The following is a 16,708-nucleotide window of genomic DNA, read 5'->3' on the forward strand; positions in this document are numbered from 1 at the left end:
GGAATGTGGGTATGGTGACTAGTCATGGGTGCGGTGTCTGGTCACATAGGCACACAGCTCTGAGGAGACAACTACAGTTTTGAGGAGACGCCTGCCTGCCCTTCTTCCTCTAACAAAGGGGCTATTAAAAAAAGAATGAGGAAAGGATGAGAGATATTCCAATGCTATCTAGAGGGAGGGAGTGCTAAGTCTCCTTGCTGGAGAAGATTGGATGGTCACAAGAACATGAATCACCTACAAACCTGCAAGACCACCACATTCCAGGAAACGGACTGATAAGCTAATTAACATACGAAGCGGGGTTTAGGTAACGAATATGTATAGGCATTAATTGAATATTCATTTGTTTCATTGTATAAATGTGGGATGGTCCGTCACTTCGGGTATGCATGCTTGTGGAGGAGCGATCCCCCGTGCATCTGCGCGCAATAAACATACCTACTTTATAACTTTCGAGTTATAAAGTCTAATTCCGCACGTCACTAACGAAAAGGTGGTCATTTGTAAGCACTGTGTGTTCCACTGGAATGATGAACTACAACTTAAAAATTAATTAAAGCTACAGTATCAAACAACATTACATTGAACCAGCAAAGCAATAGTGTTGGAGGTGGTGAAAACCAACAGAGTATATTTTAATTCATACCTTTCATTCTCTCCCTTTTTTTCCCCACCCATGCAGGCGGGAAAAAAAAAAATCTGCCATTGTGGGGTTTTAATCTCAGTCTAAAACCATGTGATTTAACTAATTGATCATCTCAGCAATAAGGTGTCTTTTTCTGCTGTTTTATGACTATCAATTCTAGCATGTCTAGGATTAGTATGACTGTCCTGGTTTCAGCTGGGATGTATTTAATTATCTTCTCAGGAGCTAGCGTGGTGCTGTGTTTTGGCTTTGATGTGAGACTTTTCAGTTCCTCGGGCCTTGCTAGTGAAAAGGCTGGAGGGGCACAAGGAACGGGGAGGGGACACAGCCAGGGCAGCTGACCTGAACTATCCGAAGAGGCATTCCATACCATGGGGTGCCGTGCCTGGTATATGTACCTGGGGGGTTGGTGGGGCAGGCAAGTCGTTGCTCGGGCACTGGCTGGGCATCGGTTGGTGGCGGTGAGCAGTTGCGTTGTGAACCATGTGTTCCTTTCTTCCTTTCCCTATGGATCTTATTCTTTCCCTTCCCCTTTTCATTATAATTGTTACTGTCATCATTGTTATTATTGTTCTTCCATTTTTATTCTGTTTCAATTATTCAATTATTCAATTGTTCTTATCTCAGCCCTCGAGTTCTACATTCCTTTCCAACTCTCCTCCCCATCCCTCTGGGTGAGGGGGGAGTGAGTGAGCTGCTGTGTGGTGCTTAATTACCAGCCAGGGTTAAACAATGACAATGACATAGGTAGATATTAGAAGTAGAGGAATGCAGCTGGGTTAATTAGCATTGATAATATACAGCTGTGGGTTGGCTTCAGGGGCCGCGGGTTGTCCGGTGTAGATAAAGTGCAGATGTGGGTGGTGCTGTTAAGTGGTTGAGACCCAATGAAGACAGAGCAGCCGAGGGAGAAGTGGAGAGAAGAATAAGCAAGAGGAGAGAGAGTGGGCCCTGGATGAGTGGAGATGAGGAGAAGGCAGCAGAGGGACGGGTATGAAGAGTGCTGGTATGAGATGGTAAAAGACCTTGTTGTAGCTTGATAGTTTGGAGAGTGTTGTGACATGTAGATATGTACATAGAAACATAGTATTTTATTAATCTGCTACAAAATAAAGCCAAAATATTTTGTTAGAAGGTGGCTTGGATGTAAGTCATTATACTCTGCTGCAGATAGCAGGCTATATCACTGCTTCGCCATTAGAAGGAGCAGAAAGCACTCGCTATTAAGTAGTTGTGAAATGCATATCATTTCCCTGCTTGAGCAGTTTGAGGTCTTTAATGGGTTTATTCACAATTGCCAGGTACAGGTTGCTTCTTCCAGGGATTTTTGCCTTAAGGTAAGGATGCAACTAGTGTACACAGCATAGCTAGGAGCCTGGATGCAGTAAGTTTGAAGTAAACTTCTTGCTTGTCTTAATCCACCAGATACAGAGAAAAGAACCCCTCTGAGGGAAGTGGGCACATTAATTCACGTTCAGATTTCAGCCATGTTGGCCTACCAGTACTAGTTTGCTAGAATCTGTTTAACATGCCTAATATGATAAAAGCACGACAGAGGTTTTATAGGTACTGGTGTGTCTACAAGGAATTGAAGTTTGTTTAGTTACAGTTGTGGGCACTGATCAGTGCTCCACTAAAAGTTTTTTAAAATATGAATGGCTAAATATTATTAAAAAAAAAAGTGGGGAGATATTTAAAAATTAGGGCTTGAAGATACAGAAGAATCTACACAGAATATCTGCCTCTAATGTTCAGCTGCCATGAAGCTCAGAGAGGCATAATACGTTCAGTTTGAGAAAGGAGAGGATTTATTTTTTTATATATTTTTTGTATTTTGAGAATTGTTTTTGTAATCTGAAATTCCCTGTAGAAAAAGCCTTGCCACATATCAGACAGAACCTTCCTAAAGGTTAAGAATTTTTTCCTGTTTGCTGTCTATTCAATTCAGACCTTGGAATTAGTGTTAAGAGGAGTGGGATCATGGTTTCCTGACTTGTTTGTATGTGATGTTGATTTATGCACCCTGGGACAGGATTTTTATGCATCAGAATTCTACTCGAGCCCAAGCAGCTGTTGCCAAGAGCTCAGTCATGAAAGGCAGTGGCTATATGTCCCTGCTACTTCTGAAGAAGTGACAGAAGGATGCCAGGGAGACTATACTCAGCCTGGTGCAGGATATTTCATTACATAAAACAGATTAGATGCATGAACCTTCCCACCCATGACTCTTGCTCCACTGTTCTTTTAAAAGTTGGCTGACTTGTAAGGATTTACAGAAGACCATCTGCTGAGCTTCTGCCATCAAACTTAATTTTTATTATTTTAGAGAGTAAAGAAGACACAACCCAGCCTTTTGAAAGCCCATTTTGCCCCCACAGTTAGAAGATGCAATTTAGGATACCTTATTCAAGACATCCGATACATTGATTAAGATCATCACAGCCAAGATGGCCTGCAACAAATTCCATTTGGATAGACATGACAGACATGCTGTTCAAACAGAAGGGAAAAAAAAAAAAGTATTTCCCAGAGTTGCAAATGAAATAAGCAGCAAGAAAAGTATTTACTTCCATTTTGAAATTCTGGCACGACTTAGGTGGTAACACTACTGCAAGAGAGACATTGTTCCTAAAGATGTAGATGTGTATGGAAAAAACTTATCTTTATAGAAGACAAATCAAAATGCAGGTGGAGTCAACAGCAAAATCTCAGCATGAAAGCAAAGATGAAATTCACCCTTTGTGCTCAAAGGAAATAAAAGGCAAGGTAATTTACATTGCCATTTATTGGCAATCGTTAAGCTACAAGAAGGTTAATTTCCTCCCTTTCACCTCTATTGCCACGCATCTGCCCGGTCAGGGGGGCTGGACACTGACCTTGGATACCTCTGTACCTGGTGCTGCTCCTTCAGCACACTGGCACCGCTCTCTTTAAGAGCTGGTTTACGTGGTTGGGTTCGTAAAAGGGCTACCCACTACCTCTGGCTGCTGTAGTCCTAACATTGCTCAACCACACTGTCCAAGTAGTTTTCTAACAGCATAACACTCCTGGAAATGTTTTTCTTAAGAAAATGCGTGACAGATTTGGGGTAGAGTGCTGCATTCATTGACCATGGTTTAATCATTTTCCTCAAGTATGCTTTCCACAATATGTGAGCAGTCCTCACAGAATAAACAATAAAGGAACATAGTTATGAGAGATTCGGCTGTGAGATTTAGTTAGTTTGGCTACTTGTTTTTCTTGCTCAGTTGCCTCTTTTGGCACATACTTTCTTTTCTTCTTGACTGCTGTCTCATTCGTTTCACATCTTTTCTTTCTACTTTCTTTCTCATCTCTTCTTCACTTACTCCTTTCCCTTTCACATAGCTCTTATATTATATGTAATATTACATTTGAAGATGTTCAAAAGGTAATACATTTGAAATTCAGTTCTCACGTCCTAGGGAATGACCCTGAGGCACAATTCTCTTGTCTTTGGGTGGCCTCAAATGTTTGTGTCCTTTGATGAAGCCTGATGTTTTCAAAGCCACGCTCACAGTGCCCACCAGCTAGGTACTCCTGGGATCCACCGTAACAAATCTATTTAGGTGAACCATAGCTAATATAAAGCGTTGGCTTTATATTCTCTCGATTGTAGTCTCCTGCTGTTTGAGGGTAAGCAGGCTGGGTATTTCACTTCAGCAGCATCGAAGCCACCGTGGCGCCCAGTGAAGCTGTGGCACGGCGTGCCCCAGGGTGTGGTGGTGACTTCCAGGCAGGCGTTAGCCAGGGTCCCCGCAAAGGGCCTAGCAATTGTCGCGTGCTTGGGGGTGGCAGAAACACTTCGCTGTGTTTGGACAGAGTTGCTACCCTTACAACTCCATCCTTGTATCCGTCTCTTGGCCGAACTACATTGTCGCTGAAACTGTTACATAACGCCTTTCACGAAAAAGCAACTTCATTTCTGCAGTACCGCAAATCTGCAAAAGTATTGCCTAGAACACTGCCCAAGTCAAACTGAGCGTGTATTTCTGAAAGAAGCACACCCCCGTCCCCTGCATCCTTTTGATGTCACCAACAGCAAACCCCGTGGCACACGGCGCTGCCCAGGTATCCCAGCCGGCGCCCCCAGACCCTCGCCGCCCCCGAGGGCTGAAGCGGGCGGGCGCTGCCCGGGGCCCGCGGCGCGGCGGGGGGCGGGGCGGCAGGAGCTGTCCGTTCAGCACCGTGCCCGCCCGCGCCGCCTCCTCCCCCGCCCCTCCTCGCTCCCGCGGTCAGTTTCGAACGAGCCAAACCTCCCCGCGGGCCGCCGTGAGGGAATTACCGAGGCCGGGCGCGGCTGTGCGCGGGTTACGGGCGAGGTACGCCAGCGCGGCTCTCGGTGCGGCTCTGCCTCCCAGACGCCCACGCCGCACCGGCACACCTCGGTGCGCGGCACGGAGCCGAGCCCGCCGGCTCCCAGGAGGGCGCACCCCGCCTCGGCGCGGGAGGACACGAGTGTGGGGGACCCGCGCAGGCGCCCCGAGGCCGGCCCGGCAGCGGAGGGCCGCAGCGCCGCGGGGCCGCCGCCGTGGCGGGGGCCGGGGCCGCCTGGGGAGCCGCCGGGGGCCGCGGTGGCGCGGCGGGGCAGCAGCCAACCAGGAGGCCGCATGCAAATGACGCGGCGTTCCCCGCGCGGAGGGGGCGGTGGAGCGGCGGCCGCCCGGTTGCCATGGCGACGCGCGGCGGCCGTGCCCCCGGGCGGCTCACAAGGAGACCCCCCGCGGGGCGAGCACACGCGTGACGGCGGAGCTCGGCGCCCGACGGGCCGGGCGGCGGCGGTTGGGGCTGCTGCCGGCCTAGCCAGCGCTCGCACCCGATGCTGAGTCAGAAACGGGTATCCCGAAATCCCCCTCTGAGGCGCGGCGCTCGGAGGCCATGGAGGAGCTGGAGCACACCTGCCCGCAGCCTCGCCTGGTGAGTCGGGCCTGGCCTCGGGCGGTGGCTCGGCCCCACCTCGGCCCTCCCGCCCGAGCCTCCCCGGGCGCTGCGGGGTGAGGGGCGAGGGCGCGGCGGCCGTTGGGGGGGCGAGGGCGGGAGAGGCCGGGGCCGCCTCACGGCAGGTCGCTTTGTGCAGCGCCGCGCCTCCGCGGGGGAGGGCAGAGCGGGGGGCTGCCGCGGGGGTGGGCTGTTGCCGCGCCCTGGGGCGCGGATCCCGCCCGGGCTGCCCGTGGTGTGTGCATCGTCCTGTGGGGACGTCCAGGTGTGCAGTGACTGCTGGGCAGGATTTCTGGGCCCTGTCTTAAAAGCGAAAATTAATTAAATAAATAAAAATAATAAGCCCCCGGTAAGGGTGCGTTTGGGAACGGATGTGGCGAGGTCTGCCGCCATCTGCAAGCGGCTCGCGTGGAGTGGCGGGGGTGCAGAGCCGCGATTCCAGCTCAGGTAGCGGGAAGCTGTGGCTCGGTAAAGCAGCCGTATTACAATAAAAAAAGCTGCGCGGCTTTGCTGATGCGTGCGGAGGAGCAGCGTCCGCTCAAAGGAGGCGGCTGGGCAGCGATGGCCGGTGCCGGCCTCTCCCCGCGCCGCGGCCCGCGCTGGCGCTGAGGCGGCCGCCCTCCCGCCCCGGCCCGCCCCGGCCCGCCTCGGCCGCCCTCCCGCGGAGCCCTGCGGGCCACCCTCGGCCGGGCACGCTGCACCCGGGGGTGGTAAATCCCACTTCTGTCAGTTTCAGAGCCCGGTGAGGAGTTTCCTGTTCGATTCGGGATGCGTGAGGAAGGGAGCCATGGAGCGCTGCGTTTTGAGGGGTGGGTGGGTGGGTGGGCGGGTGAAGGAGAGCCGGGAGAGCGGTAGTAAAAGTAAACTTCTTTCCAGGCCCTTGGTTTAGGGTGAGAGAAGGCTCCTTCGGATCGTGCAGGCAACTTTACAAGGCTGCAGTACCCCAAGAGTTAAGGTTCAGAGAACGGCCCGTTTTCCGTGTGCTGATTTAAAAGAATTGGAATGTTTCCTTGTTTCTTCTTTAAACCTTTTAATATTCCCATTGGGAATGGTTGCTCCTTTCCCCCACGTGGTGTGCACCATTGGCAAGGTGGTAGAAAAATAGTAAGAACAATACATCTGTGCACATGTAGAAATGCAGGGACAGTGTCGGCGTGTAAAAGTGCGCAATGGATGCAACAGTTTAGTACTGGGAATTAAACCATTTAAGACCAGAATTCAGTCACAGTCCTAATTAAAACATATTTAAACATCAGACTTCAGTAATTAAATCCAACACTATAGTTGAGACATTGTTCTGATATGACAAGAAATAGTAACAGTCGTTGGAACTGACCTAAATTAATGTTTTCCACTTGCTGGTGTTATAATTAGAATCAACTTTAAAGAAGGCTGTTAATTTGTTCATGGAAGGCTTTTTGAGCTGTTTTAATAGGGAAAGTTAGCTGACGTGTTGTTACTGCAGTGTGTTCGTACAGGCTGTCTAAGATTTCTCTGTCAAAAGCTTAGCTATAACAACCCGTTTGAATATATTATTCCATGTAGTCTGACATTTTAAAAGATTTTAAAGAAAGAAGTGACAATATGATGCCAGTATTTACAGTATCATGCATTCCATGATAATTTCTGTGGAAATTAAGGTGACAGCTGGAGTACACGAATAAAACAGGAATTCATTATGAAGTTTTAGATCTTTCTGAGTACCAGTAATGGACAATGGAGACATTTTATGGAAAGTGTGTCCTTCTGAAGTGATATTTTGTCAGTCAGCAGATCTATGTTATGTTCAGGCAAAAAAAAATAATTGCCTTGGTAAAGTATAATGCAATACACTGTACCTTGTTATGTTCTTAAGGAGTCATGTAAGCAAGCGTAGCCAAGTTATGTCTTAAGTAAGAAGAATTCAGAGCTGGTGTCCTGAAGAGTTAAAGTGAATCGTGCCTTGACAGATGATCTAATAATATGGACATCAAGCTCCTATCAGATCTTTTTTAAGATTTTCAGTACTTTCTCTGGTCCCACTCCTTTGCAGGCAGCATGTACAGTGGTGGCCAGTAACCAAGTCACTTCATTAATATAAATGAAAGAGGGTTAACATTTTAGTATCATTCTGTTATCCTGGACCTCAGGATGGCTTTGGTACCTCAGAATGATAGAACTGGTGGTGAGTAAAGTCTGTGGTATTTGCAGATGACTCTTTAATGCTGTACATTCGTTATTACATGCCTCTAAAATTAATTGTCTGGCTTTCAAGTTCTTACTATAGGCTCATTTTTAACAAGAAATCTTTGTTAAGAAAAATAAATATAACTACAGAATTAGCTCAAATTTTAGAAAATGAAAAGGGGATTAATTCTTTTGTGAAACGGTTGTCATTCTTTTCATTAAAATAGGAATTATTATTTAGGGCCTTAAAATTGTGAATATTTTTAATGGATATCTGCCACTAGATCCTCTGATTTTAGGCTATGGAGTCTGCTAGCTTGGCAGGAAGTGTCACAGTAGGACTAAAGAAAACCCCTGTATCCTTCAAAGAGCAGGAAAACAGGGGATGTTGAAGGCAATTCTCAGGTAAGTTTCAACGTGTATTGAAACCTGATGTTTTCCAGTGCCTAGTACTGTTATGATATAAATTGCCATTAATTTTTTCCCAAGACACTCTTCAGGTTTTCTTAACCAATGGAGTGTTAATGAGCATTCGTGCTTCAGTCAATTCCCCTGGTCCATCTCTCACTTAATCTTTGCCTTCTTTACTTTCTCAACTTCCATGTATCTGAATGCCAAGAAAATCTCTCTCTGAGTGACACATGTACCTTAGTCTCAAGGCACTACACAGAAGCAAACGAGTTAGAGTTGAAGGCTTTATCTGTAGCGGTGATTTTAGCAGTTTTGTAATCAAGAATAAACCCCCCACAAATAATGTTTCTCCCATCTGGGTTTGTATAGTTGTGCATTTATCCTTTTCTTGTTGGGACCAAACTGCTGGGTTAGGCCACTTTCTCATCTATTACTGTCCCCTCCATTTTTTTTTAAGTGAGCATTGCTTGTCCTATTTAAACCCTAGGATACCTGTGGTTTGGCCACAGGGACCTTCATTGTTTTAAATGGGATAAACATCGCTAATGGACGTATCATGCTGCACATTCAAGGTACAGCACTTGCCCCCAGGTAACTTTCAACAAGCTGCAGAGCGCTGCTGGGCTGTGGATCTCAGCCTGGGAATCCCGGCATTAGGTTTTGTTTGCATGCATCTGTACTAAGAAGGCTCATAAGTGAGGCAAGCTCTCAGTTTAACTGGATGGCAGAGATACTGTAGGAGGAAATACCAAAGAGTAAGTACAAAGCCATGTGAAATGGATTTGCTTATTTTTTTTATAACTTATTTATGTCCCTTGGGATCAAGAGTTTGACTTTGGTCCCAGGTGTGGGCAGCTCCTTCAAACATTAGCAATCCTCACCCTGAAGGAAACAGGCACTTCAACACACTTTGCTCAGGAAGATAATTCCAGATAGTGTCTTTCATAAAAGGAAACAATGGCAATTTATAAAGGACAGTACTGCAGACAAAGCAAAACTGAATACACATTGAAACTTACTGGAAAACAGACTTAAAAATCTACTGTTTGGTATTCTCTTTCCCTTGAACATGCTGAGAGCTTCTTTTCCTTGTATTTCATGTCTCTGTCATCCAACACAGGCCTCAGTAGGAACATCTGGGAAAGTACTGTTGGGACCTGGGTACCGATGTCTTATTTTCAAAACTGGCTAAAGTCCTTAGGGTTAGGTTAGCTAAGGGCATGCAGGGCAATGAAATGTACGTTTCCATCGCGGTACTTGCGCTTTGAGTCTAATGTGGGATTGAGCCTAAATCAGGAACACAGGCTCTTCTGCAACACACAGGGAAAGTCAGGCACAACTTGAGGAATCTTAAGAAGCCAGCTAAGCAGAAAGCCACCTGAATTAGCCAAGATGAACTACAGGGGAGAAGAGGGAGTAGACAGTTCGACAGTTTGTTTGGCCTGTGCTTGTGGGGATGTTGGTGGGTAGAGGGCCAGGCAGGAATTAAGCAGCAGTTTTCATGAATTTAAAGTGAATCTATCTTCAAGAAGACTTAAAGAAGCAGATAGGTGCTTTTTGCTTTGTCTGCTCTCTCCTTAGTAATATGATCCCAGGAATACTGACCGGACTGTTCCCAAGGTCATGGTTAGGTGACATCCATGCTACTGCTGGACACCTGTTCTCAGGCAGCTCAAGCTGCGGCCAGATCCCATTTTCCTGTGCAGAAAATGGCACTGGGGCCCTGTGTGGAAGTACCCAACTAGTTTTTTCTGCTTAGCATCACCATTGCAAGGACAGACTAGCTGGAGACTTAGGACCTATCCATATGGCAGATAAAACATGTTCTGCCAAGGCACTGTAAGCATCAGGGCCATCTGAGGTTCACTCTGGCAATCCTAGTGCCTCCTCCCATGGCCAGATTTATACTTGTCTTGAGATTAGCCTTGAGAGAGGCTACAGACTTCTACAATTCAACAGGAATTAAGGATCAAGTATCTCAGGGCCACTGAATCTACAATACTTTGGATAATGTGATTCAGGTACAAATGATGATCACAGCTCCCACATCATTTTAGGTATCAGCTGCTTTAGCCATTTTGTTTATTTTATTGATTTTTTTGGAAGAAATGAAAGTACATTGATTTCATTTTTCAAATTATTGCAGTATATTTGAAAAAAATTTGTGTTATTGAAGGGTAGAGGAGCATGCTTCAGTACTTTCACTCACTGGAGCTAGCTGCATAATGGTTTCAAAGGAGCACTAGGCTCCTTTAAACAATTTCCTTGTTGCTGCTGTTAAGCAATGAAATGTTAAGCACAAAATTTGAAGTAATTGCAATAGAAGTGGGCATGCCTTGCATTCCTATATTTTCATTCTGGTTGCCTTACTCCTTTTGTATTTGCAAACAGAGTTTCAAGAGGGTCTGATGCAACCTCTGGAATTATTTCAGATATTTTATTTTCATGAACTTCCATAGCTCTTCATATTTATCTTTCCTGTATCACTGAAAGGCATATGCAGTTTTAATCAGAGGGGCTAATGATGAATTTAGGGGGTTTTATTGTGGGTAAAAAGTGTCACATGCATCTGTTTCTTGCTCACATGATGTTACGACTTAGGGGGTCTGCCATCTGTTTACTTCAACATGGCACTAAGCATAAATGTATATGTAAATAGCCTTACATTTAAGGAACCCAAAATTACTTTATTTGACCAAATATCTTTTTGGTCCTTTACAAGTTTGGGGTTTACTCTGGATTAATTTTAATTTTCATAAACGTTGGCTACTACATAAAAGCACAAACCCATAAAAGCATGCCAAACGTGGTTTCCACTCGGGGACATGCAGCAGCTTTGCTGCACTTAAATAAATAATTGCCTCTGGATGCCAAAAATCTGCTGTGATTTCCTTCTACTGCATCAAAGGACATGCAGTTTGTATATGTTCTGAAATGCCATAGTCTCTGCAAAAACATGTTGTAATATGTATTCATCAGATATTCAGAACTACAGATATTTTTGCAAGATTCACAAACAACACATAAACACAGGGAGAAAACATTACATTCTATGTATTGCATTCCCTGCTTGCAAATGCGTATATGCAATGCTATTTTAGAAGCAGGTTTTATTAGGAGAATATTACTAATTTCTTAAATTGTGCTGTTGTCATTACTGTGAAGGTTTCTATCATATCCTTTAAAAAGGAGTAGAAAACCATTGTAAAGAGATTCTGTCTGCTCCCTTCTCCAAAACAAAAACATTATAACTTAATGTATGTATAAAATGGAAAAAGAAACCTAACATATAGATGGATGTGGAGCAGAAGAAATACAGAATACAGGACCCAATACTAACTACACGGGCAAGAAGAACGTGTAGCGTATAACCACACATCCAGGATTGTGCACAGACACGCAGCGCTGCCAGAACTGTCTATCCCAATGTTTCCGCATAATACCTTTGTTTCCACGTAATCTGCGTTCCTTTCCTACACACATGTAGACAGATGGCGTAAGGTGAAAAGCTTTTGTGAAAGGAGCTGGATGAATGAGGGATCTGGTAGAGAAGCCCAGTGTACTCTCTGTGGGAAAATAATTCTTCCCAGGGTGCTTCTGCCTGCCAGCTGGGGAACTGCAGAGAGTACTTGCTTCCCGTGCAGGAGGGAAAAAAAGGATGTTTTTTTTTTCTCTAAGTAATGGTTTATACAAAATGCTGTCCTACATCTGATAGACGTTAAGTATCTTTATGTAGAAGCACACACAGAGACTGAATACCAGGCCAGATTCATCCAGTAGCTTAGCTACAACTCAGTTGATTTCAGTAGATTAACCCTTGCCTCTGTTAAAGCTGAAGTTAGATCCTTTTGGCCGTATGTCAGGTGTGCATAGTAACGTACAAGTAAAAAGAAACGGGTATTAGAAATCCAAATCATAGGAACTGACATTATCTCTAGTTTCTAGATTGATCAATAAAACACAGAGTGGCATTAGAGCAGTGATTACACATTTTTGGTCTGTTGACGATGGCCAACCTGCAGCATTACTCGTGGGCCAGCAAGCACCTGCCATTCAGCTTTGAATTGCAAATGCACTACAGCCAGTTTGGTTCTGCAGTCCCATTGCAACTTGCTCATTCTGTGAGGGCGTCTGCAGGCTGCTACTTGGTAACCAGTGCCCTGTTGAGGGTGCTGCATACTTCTTTATCCTGAAATACTGCATATCACTCCTCAGTGCTGGGATATCTGACAGCTTGGCTAAGTCTCTAGCCAGCAGGACAGCAGGACATCTAGGCTCACGGGCTGCATGCTGCCTTAGCTGCAGTTTGTTCTTTCACAGAGTCCTGCCTGGGATCGCTTGTATGCAGTGCTCCTTCCAGCAGTGCCAGGGGAGCAGGCTCAGGTGGGTAAGTTGCTAGTTTAGGGTCACTTTTCTAGCTGGTGTTTATGGAGATTGAGGTGCTTCATCGGCAGTTCTTTCACTTGCGCTGTGCTTGACTTGGGGCTTGTCCTACCTCTAGGATGGATTTTCTTTTCTAAATAATGTGTTCCAGTTCAGTCAAAAGTCATGGCTGTCACACAGGAATCTTGTCATGAAGTTCTCTGGCCTTTTGCAAATATTAGACTAGATTATATAATAGTTGTTCTAATTTTGTAATTATGCATCTGTACATATATGCATCATTGTGCTTCTTGAAAAGGCAGTGGAAGCATCTTCCATTATATCTTCAATTTGTAATTGCATCTTGCACTTAATTGTTACTGACTTAATACTAATGATGAACAAAGTATATTTGATAGAAGATAAAGCCCAGAAAGAGCAACTGAGAATAAGGCAGTTTGGAATGCTTGCAAAACAGTTACTTTTTTTAAAAGTTATTGTTCTTATTAGGTTGGTTTACCTTATTTTTAGTTTACATCTACCTCCCTGAGTCAGTAGAACTGTGGGAGAACAGACTAGATTTTCTTCTGATACGTGCATTAATATTGGAACTGTTTGTGAAAAATGTACCTGGAGGCACCCAGCAGTAACATTCAATTACAACTGAATTGCTCATAAATTTACCTTTTTGGATCAATGTTACTAAAGGTAATACATGAGACAACATGATTTTCATTTTCCACGACATTCACTCCCTAAACTCTAAGAGAAGACCTTGGTAGTCCTTAACATGGTCTTTCCATCTGCAAAGGGTATTCATACTTAAGAAACTCAGCACGTATTTTTGGTTCCTTCTCAATCATAGTGGTTTTCTCTTCAGTGTTCCTTAAAACTGATGTCAGTGTTTCTTGCTCTGTAATTACTGTTTGCCAACGTCAGGAGCAGGTTCCCCAAATAATCTTTCTTCATATGAGTCCAAACACACAGGTGGTTTGTTCCTGTGAAATCAGTTATCAGTTTTAAATACTGCCTCTGAGATAAAAGCATCAGACCTCCCACAGAATTTGCCTGCCAGCTTAATTGTTTTACAAGCACAGGTCCAGCCTGTTCTACCAAGCTTTGCCTGTGTAGTTGTACTGGATCAAGATCTGAAATTTTCTTAGACCTCTGTGGACAGCAAAATCTTAGATGACAATACAACCATTCTCTGTACCAAGAGGATGTTTTTGTCTGTGTCATGTGGCACAGGAGGTAGTGTAGCTGTGCGAATCAAAATAAAAGAAAAAAATCAACGACGGAGTAGCTCCTTCCATTAGCACATGTTGCATGCAGTACCCTGCAGGCAGAGTTATAATGGCAGGTGGACTATGGCATAGATGGGTCTACATTTGCCCATTTATGAAAGTATTTCTGTCTTCCTTGCTGCTGTGTAAAAAAACCCAACCCAACAACCAATCATACAGAAGACAAACAATAACACAACTAATTATTTCCTAGTACAGGCTGTAAGCAAAAGAGAGGGTGTGGAGTTGCTTATGATTCTGACTTGTTATTTCAGTGTTATGACTCCTGTTCCTCTGCAAATCACTGACCACTTCCCTTTTAATCCATTGGAAACACAAGCTATGAATGTTTATTTGCTGACTAGCAGCTAAGTTAAATGGCTACGATAGCTTAAGAGACTGTGAAGTGATAATAAAACGGCAGCCCCAAGATACACCTGAAAATAAGCTGCTTCTAGCTGTCATGGAGGGTTTCTTCATAAAGTATCCCTGCCACAGAGCCAGCTTGGGGCTGCCTACCACGCTCTGCTCTCCTCTCTGGGCTACTGTCTCATTATGTATAGTTGGGAGTTACAGTGACATTACTGGGTACAAATGGAGCTGTGAGGCATTTGGTAGGAAGTCCCCTTTACCTACCTCCCATCTTTTAATGTCTTGGAGTTTGTTGATCATCATTCAGTTATTTTGCAAATTTGTGAGAATGCAAATAAGACACTTATTTAAACTTGTCATGGAATGAATGGCTTCTGATATGCAGCAGTTACTGGATAAAATTTTTTGCATACATTCATTTTTAGGAAATGAATTTAATTATAATTGAATGCAGCATCTTCATTCCCAGGAAACAGGACTTGCATTGCAAGAGTTTTTTAACATCTTCTGAAGTAAATATCACTAATGAATCCTAATATTACAATGACTTCTCATTTATGACATGTTAATAGGCTTTCTCTAGACATCACATATTAATAATATAGTAATTGTGTGGCATTTGGACTGCTTAAATGAAAGTAATGTCTCCCTGCTGACACTAGATGTAAGGTGCTTTCGTCATCAAAGATAACCACAAAGTGTGAGCACCATGTAAATAATTTTCTATTCCTAGCAATTAAAGCTTTAGAAACTGGAAGTGTTATCAGTTCAAACACTGTATAAACCACCTTGCAGTTAACACAGAAGGGCAACAAAAATAATTGGAGTTGTGGACCAGCTTCCATTCAAGGACAAATAAATGAGGTAAAGCTCTTCAGCCTGGAAAACGTGACTGAAAGGAGGAAAGGGAGAAGCAGGGAATAGGTGACTATGGATAAATTTACTGAAGCTTCCAGTACAAGAATAATACAAGGAGGTGGCAGGTGCTGAAGAAACAAAATGAGATAATTCATTACTGAACTCACACTTAGGCTATAGAGCACCCTGCTACAGGGTGATGCAGATCTCAGAAGCTTACCTTGGTCCAAAACACAAGGCTAATTTGACTTGCTTGACTCATCACAAAATGCAAATGCATAGAAAATAATGAAGGCACAGATGAAGGGAAAAATCTGTCAGAGAAAGACAGAAGTACATTTGCACAAAGTCTTTGTCTAACCATCTGATTATTGGCAAGACTATAACAAACTTCTAAAACTACTTTAATGGATTAACCAAAATGAAGAAGCTGCTATATATATTACTTGCTGTCCTCTCCTAATTCCAGTTATTACTGACAAGAAACTGAAAAGAATACAAGTAATTATATATAAACTGGAAGAGGTTTGATAAATTATTTCATTTGTAATAATTTATTGAAATGTTCTATCTTACGCTTTTCTATAGAAACTGAATGATCTCAGCTTACTCGTGTTTTTGTTAAGCTCAGTCACATTTTTTCTAGGCCAGATAAAACAAAATAGCATTGGGTACTCATTAAGAAGCTGTTGCTGCATTTCCCTTCATCTGTCATCATATGGTATTTATGCATTTCTCTATGTGGCTTTGATAGAGTATTGCAGATTTTAATCTATTGTATTTCTTGTATTTTCATATCCAGTGACTGAGAGGTCACAGAGTAATGGGTTTATTGACAGCTCTGGTTTTAAGCCCTCAGCCATAAAGCAAGCTTTAATGATGAGCATTTACAAAAGCTGGACCGATGGGAAGCTAACAGAGGTTGTTCTCCATTGAGCAGAGACCAAATGAAAAATCTTGGTGTTGCAAAGGCATTTACATGGATGAAAAGCACCACTGTGTTTGCCTGGTGGGGAAAAAAAATATCTTCCTGCAAAACAGGCCTATTTTCTTCAAATAATCTCCAAGGAAACAGCCTCTGCCAAGCTAGGATCTGATTACCAGTTGCAGGCCTCAGACCATAGCCATTATTGTTTTAACATTTCTGCCTTCCTCTTTATCCCAGCAGGAATCAGGCTGTATAGGCTGCCGTGTAACTTGACCTTGCTTGGGGATAAAAAGACAGGTTAGCACACAGTGATCACAAAGCCAGAAGCAAAAAGACAGTGTTTAGAAAATAAAGGAAGGAGCTGGCACAGTATGATTATGTGTAATGTTCTACACCGTGCAGCATGGGTGGCCCGATGAACAGTTACCGTCCATGACACCCAGACAGAAACTTGGACTTGGTCGTAGTTTCTCCATTTTTTAACCTGGTCTGTGCAGAGATGCTGTGATGTTCATCACTAAGATACTAATTATGATGATTTCCTGCCACATTTGAGATTATAAAAAAATAAGGAAAGAAAAATGGAAGAAAAAAAAAGAAATCGACATAAAATTTTAGTGCTTTCGGTAAACAAAATGAACAGTGAATCAGCAGAAAGAGCTGGATATGAATCTTCAAGTCTTTGTTGCTGTTTTACTACTGTCCTCTGAGCTTTCAGTGCAACAA

At 43.9% G+C, this 16,708-nt stretch overlaps 1 protein-coding gene across 3 annotated transcripts in view; it reads left to right on the forward strand.

The window, feature by feature from the left end:
• Window positions 1–4,963: 4,963 nt before the first annotated feature.
• Window positions 4,964–16,708, forward strand: part of PCYT1B (phosphate cytidylyltransferase 1B, choline) — a 32,681-nt gene continuing 20,936 nt past the window's right edge. For all 3 annotated transcript variants that reach the window (XM_080375853.1, XM_080375854.1, XM_080375855.1), the window contains exon 1: window positions 4,964–5,581. In XM_080375853.1, the coding sequence (XP_080231979.1) occupies window positions 5,543–5,581 (39 nt within the window). In that variant the 5' untranslated portion in view covers window positions 4,964–5,542. The remainder of the gene's footprint in view (window positions 5,582–16,708) is intronic.

This window comes from Falco punctatus, assembly GCF_963210335.1.
Source record: "Falco punctatus genome assembly, chromosome: 2".
NCBI classification, from domain to species: Eukaryota; Metazoa; Chordata; class Aves; order Falconiformes; family Falconidae; genus Falco; species Falco punctatus.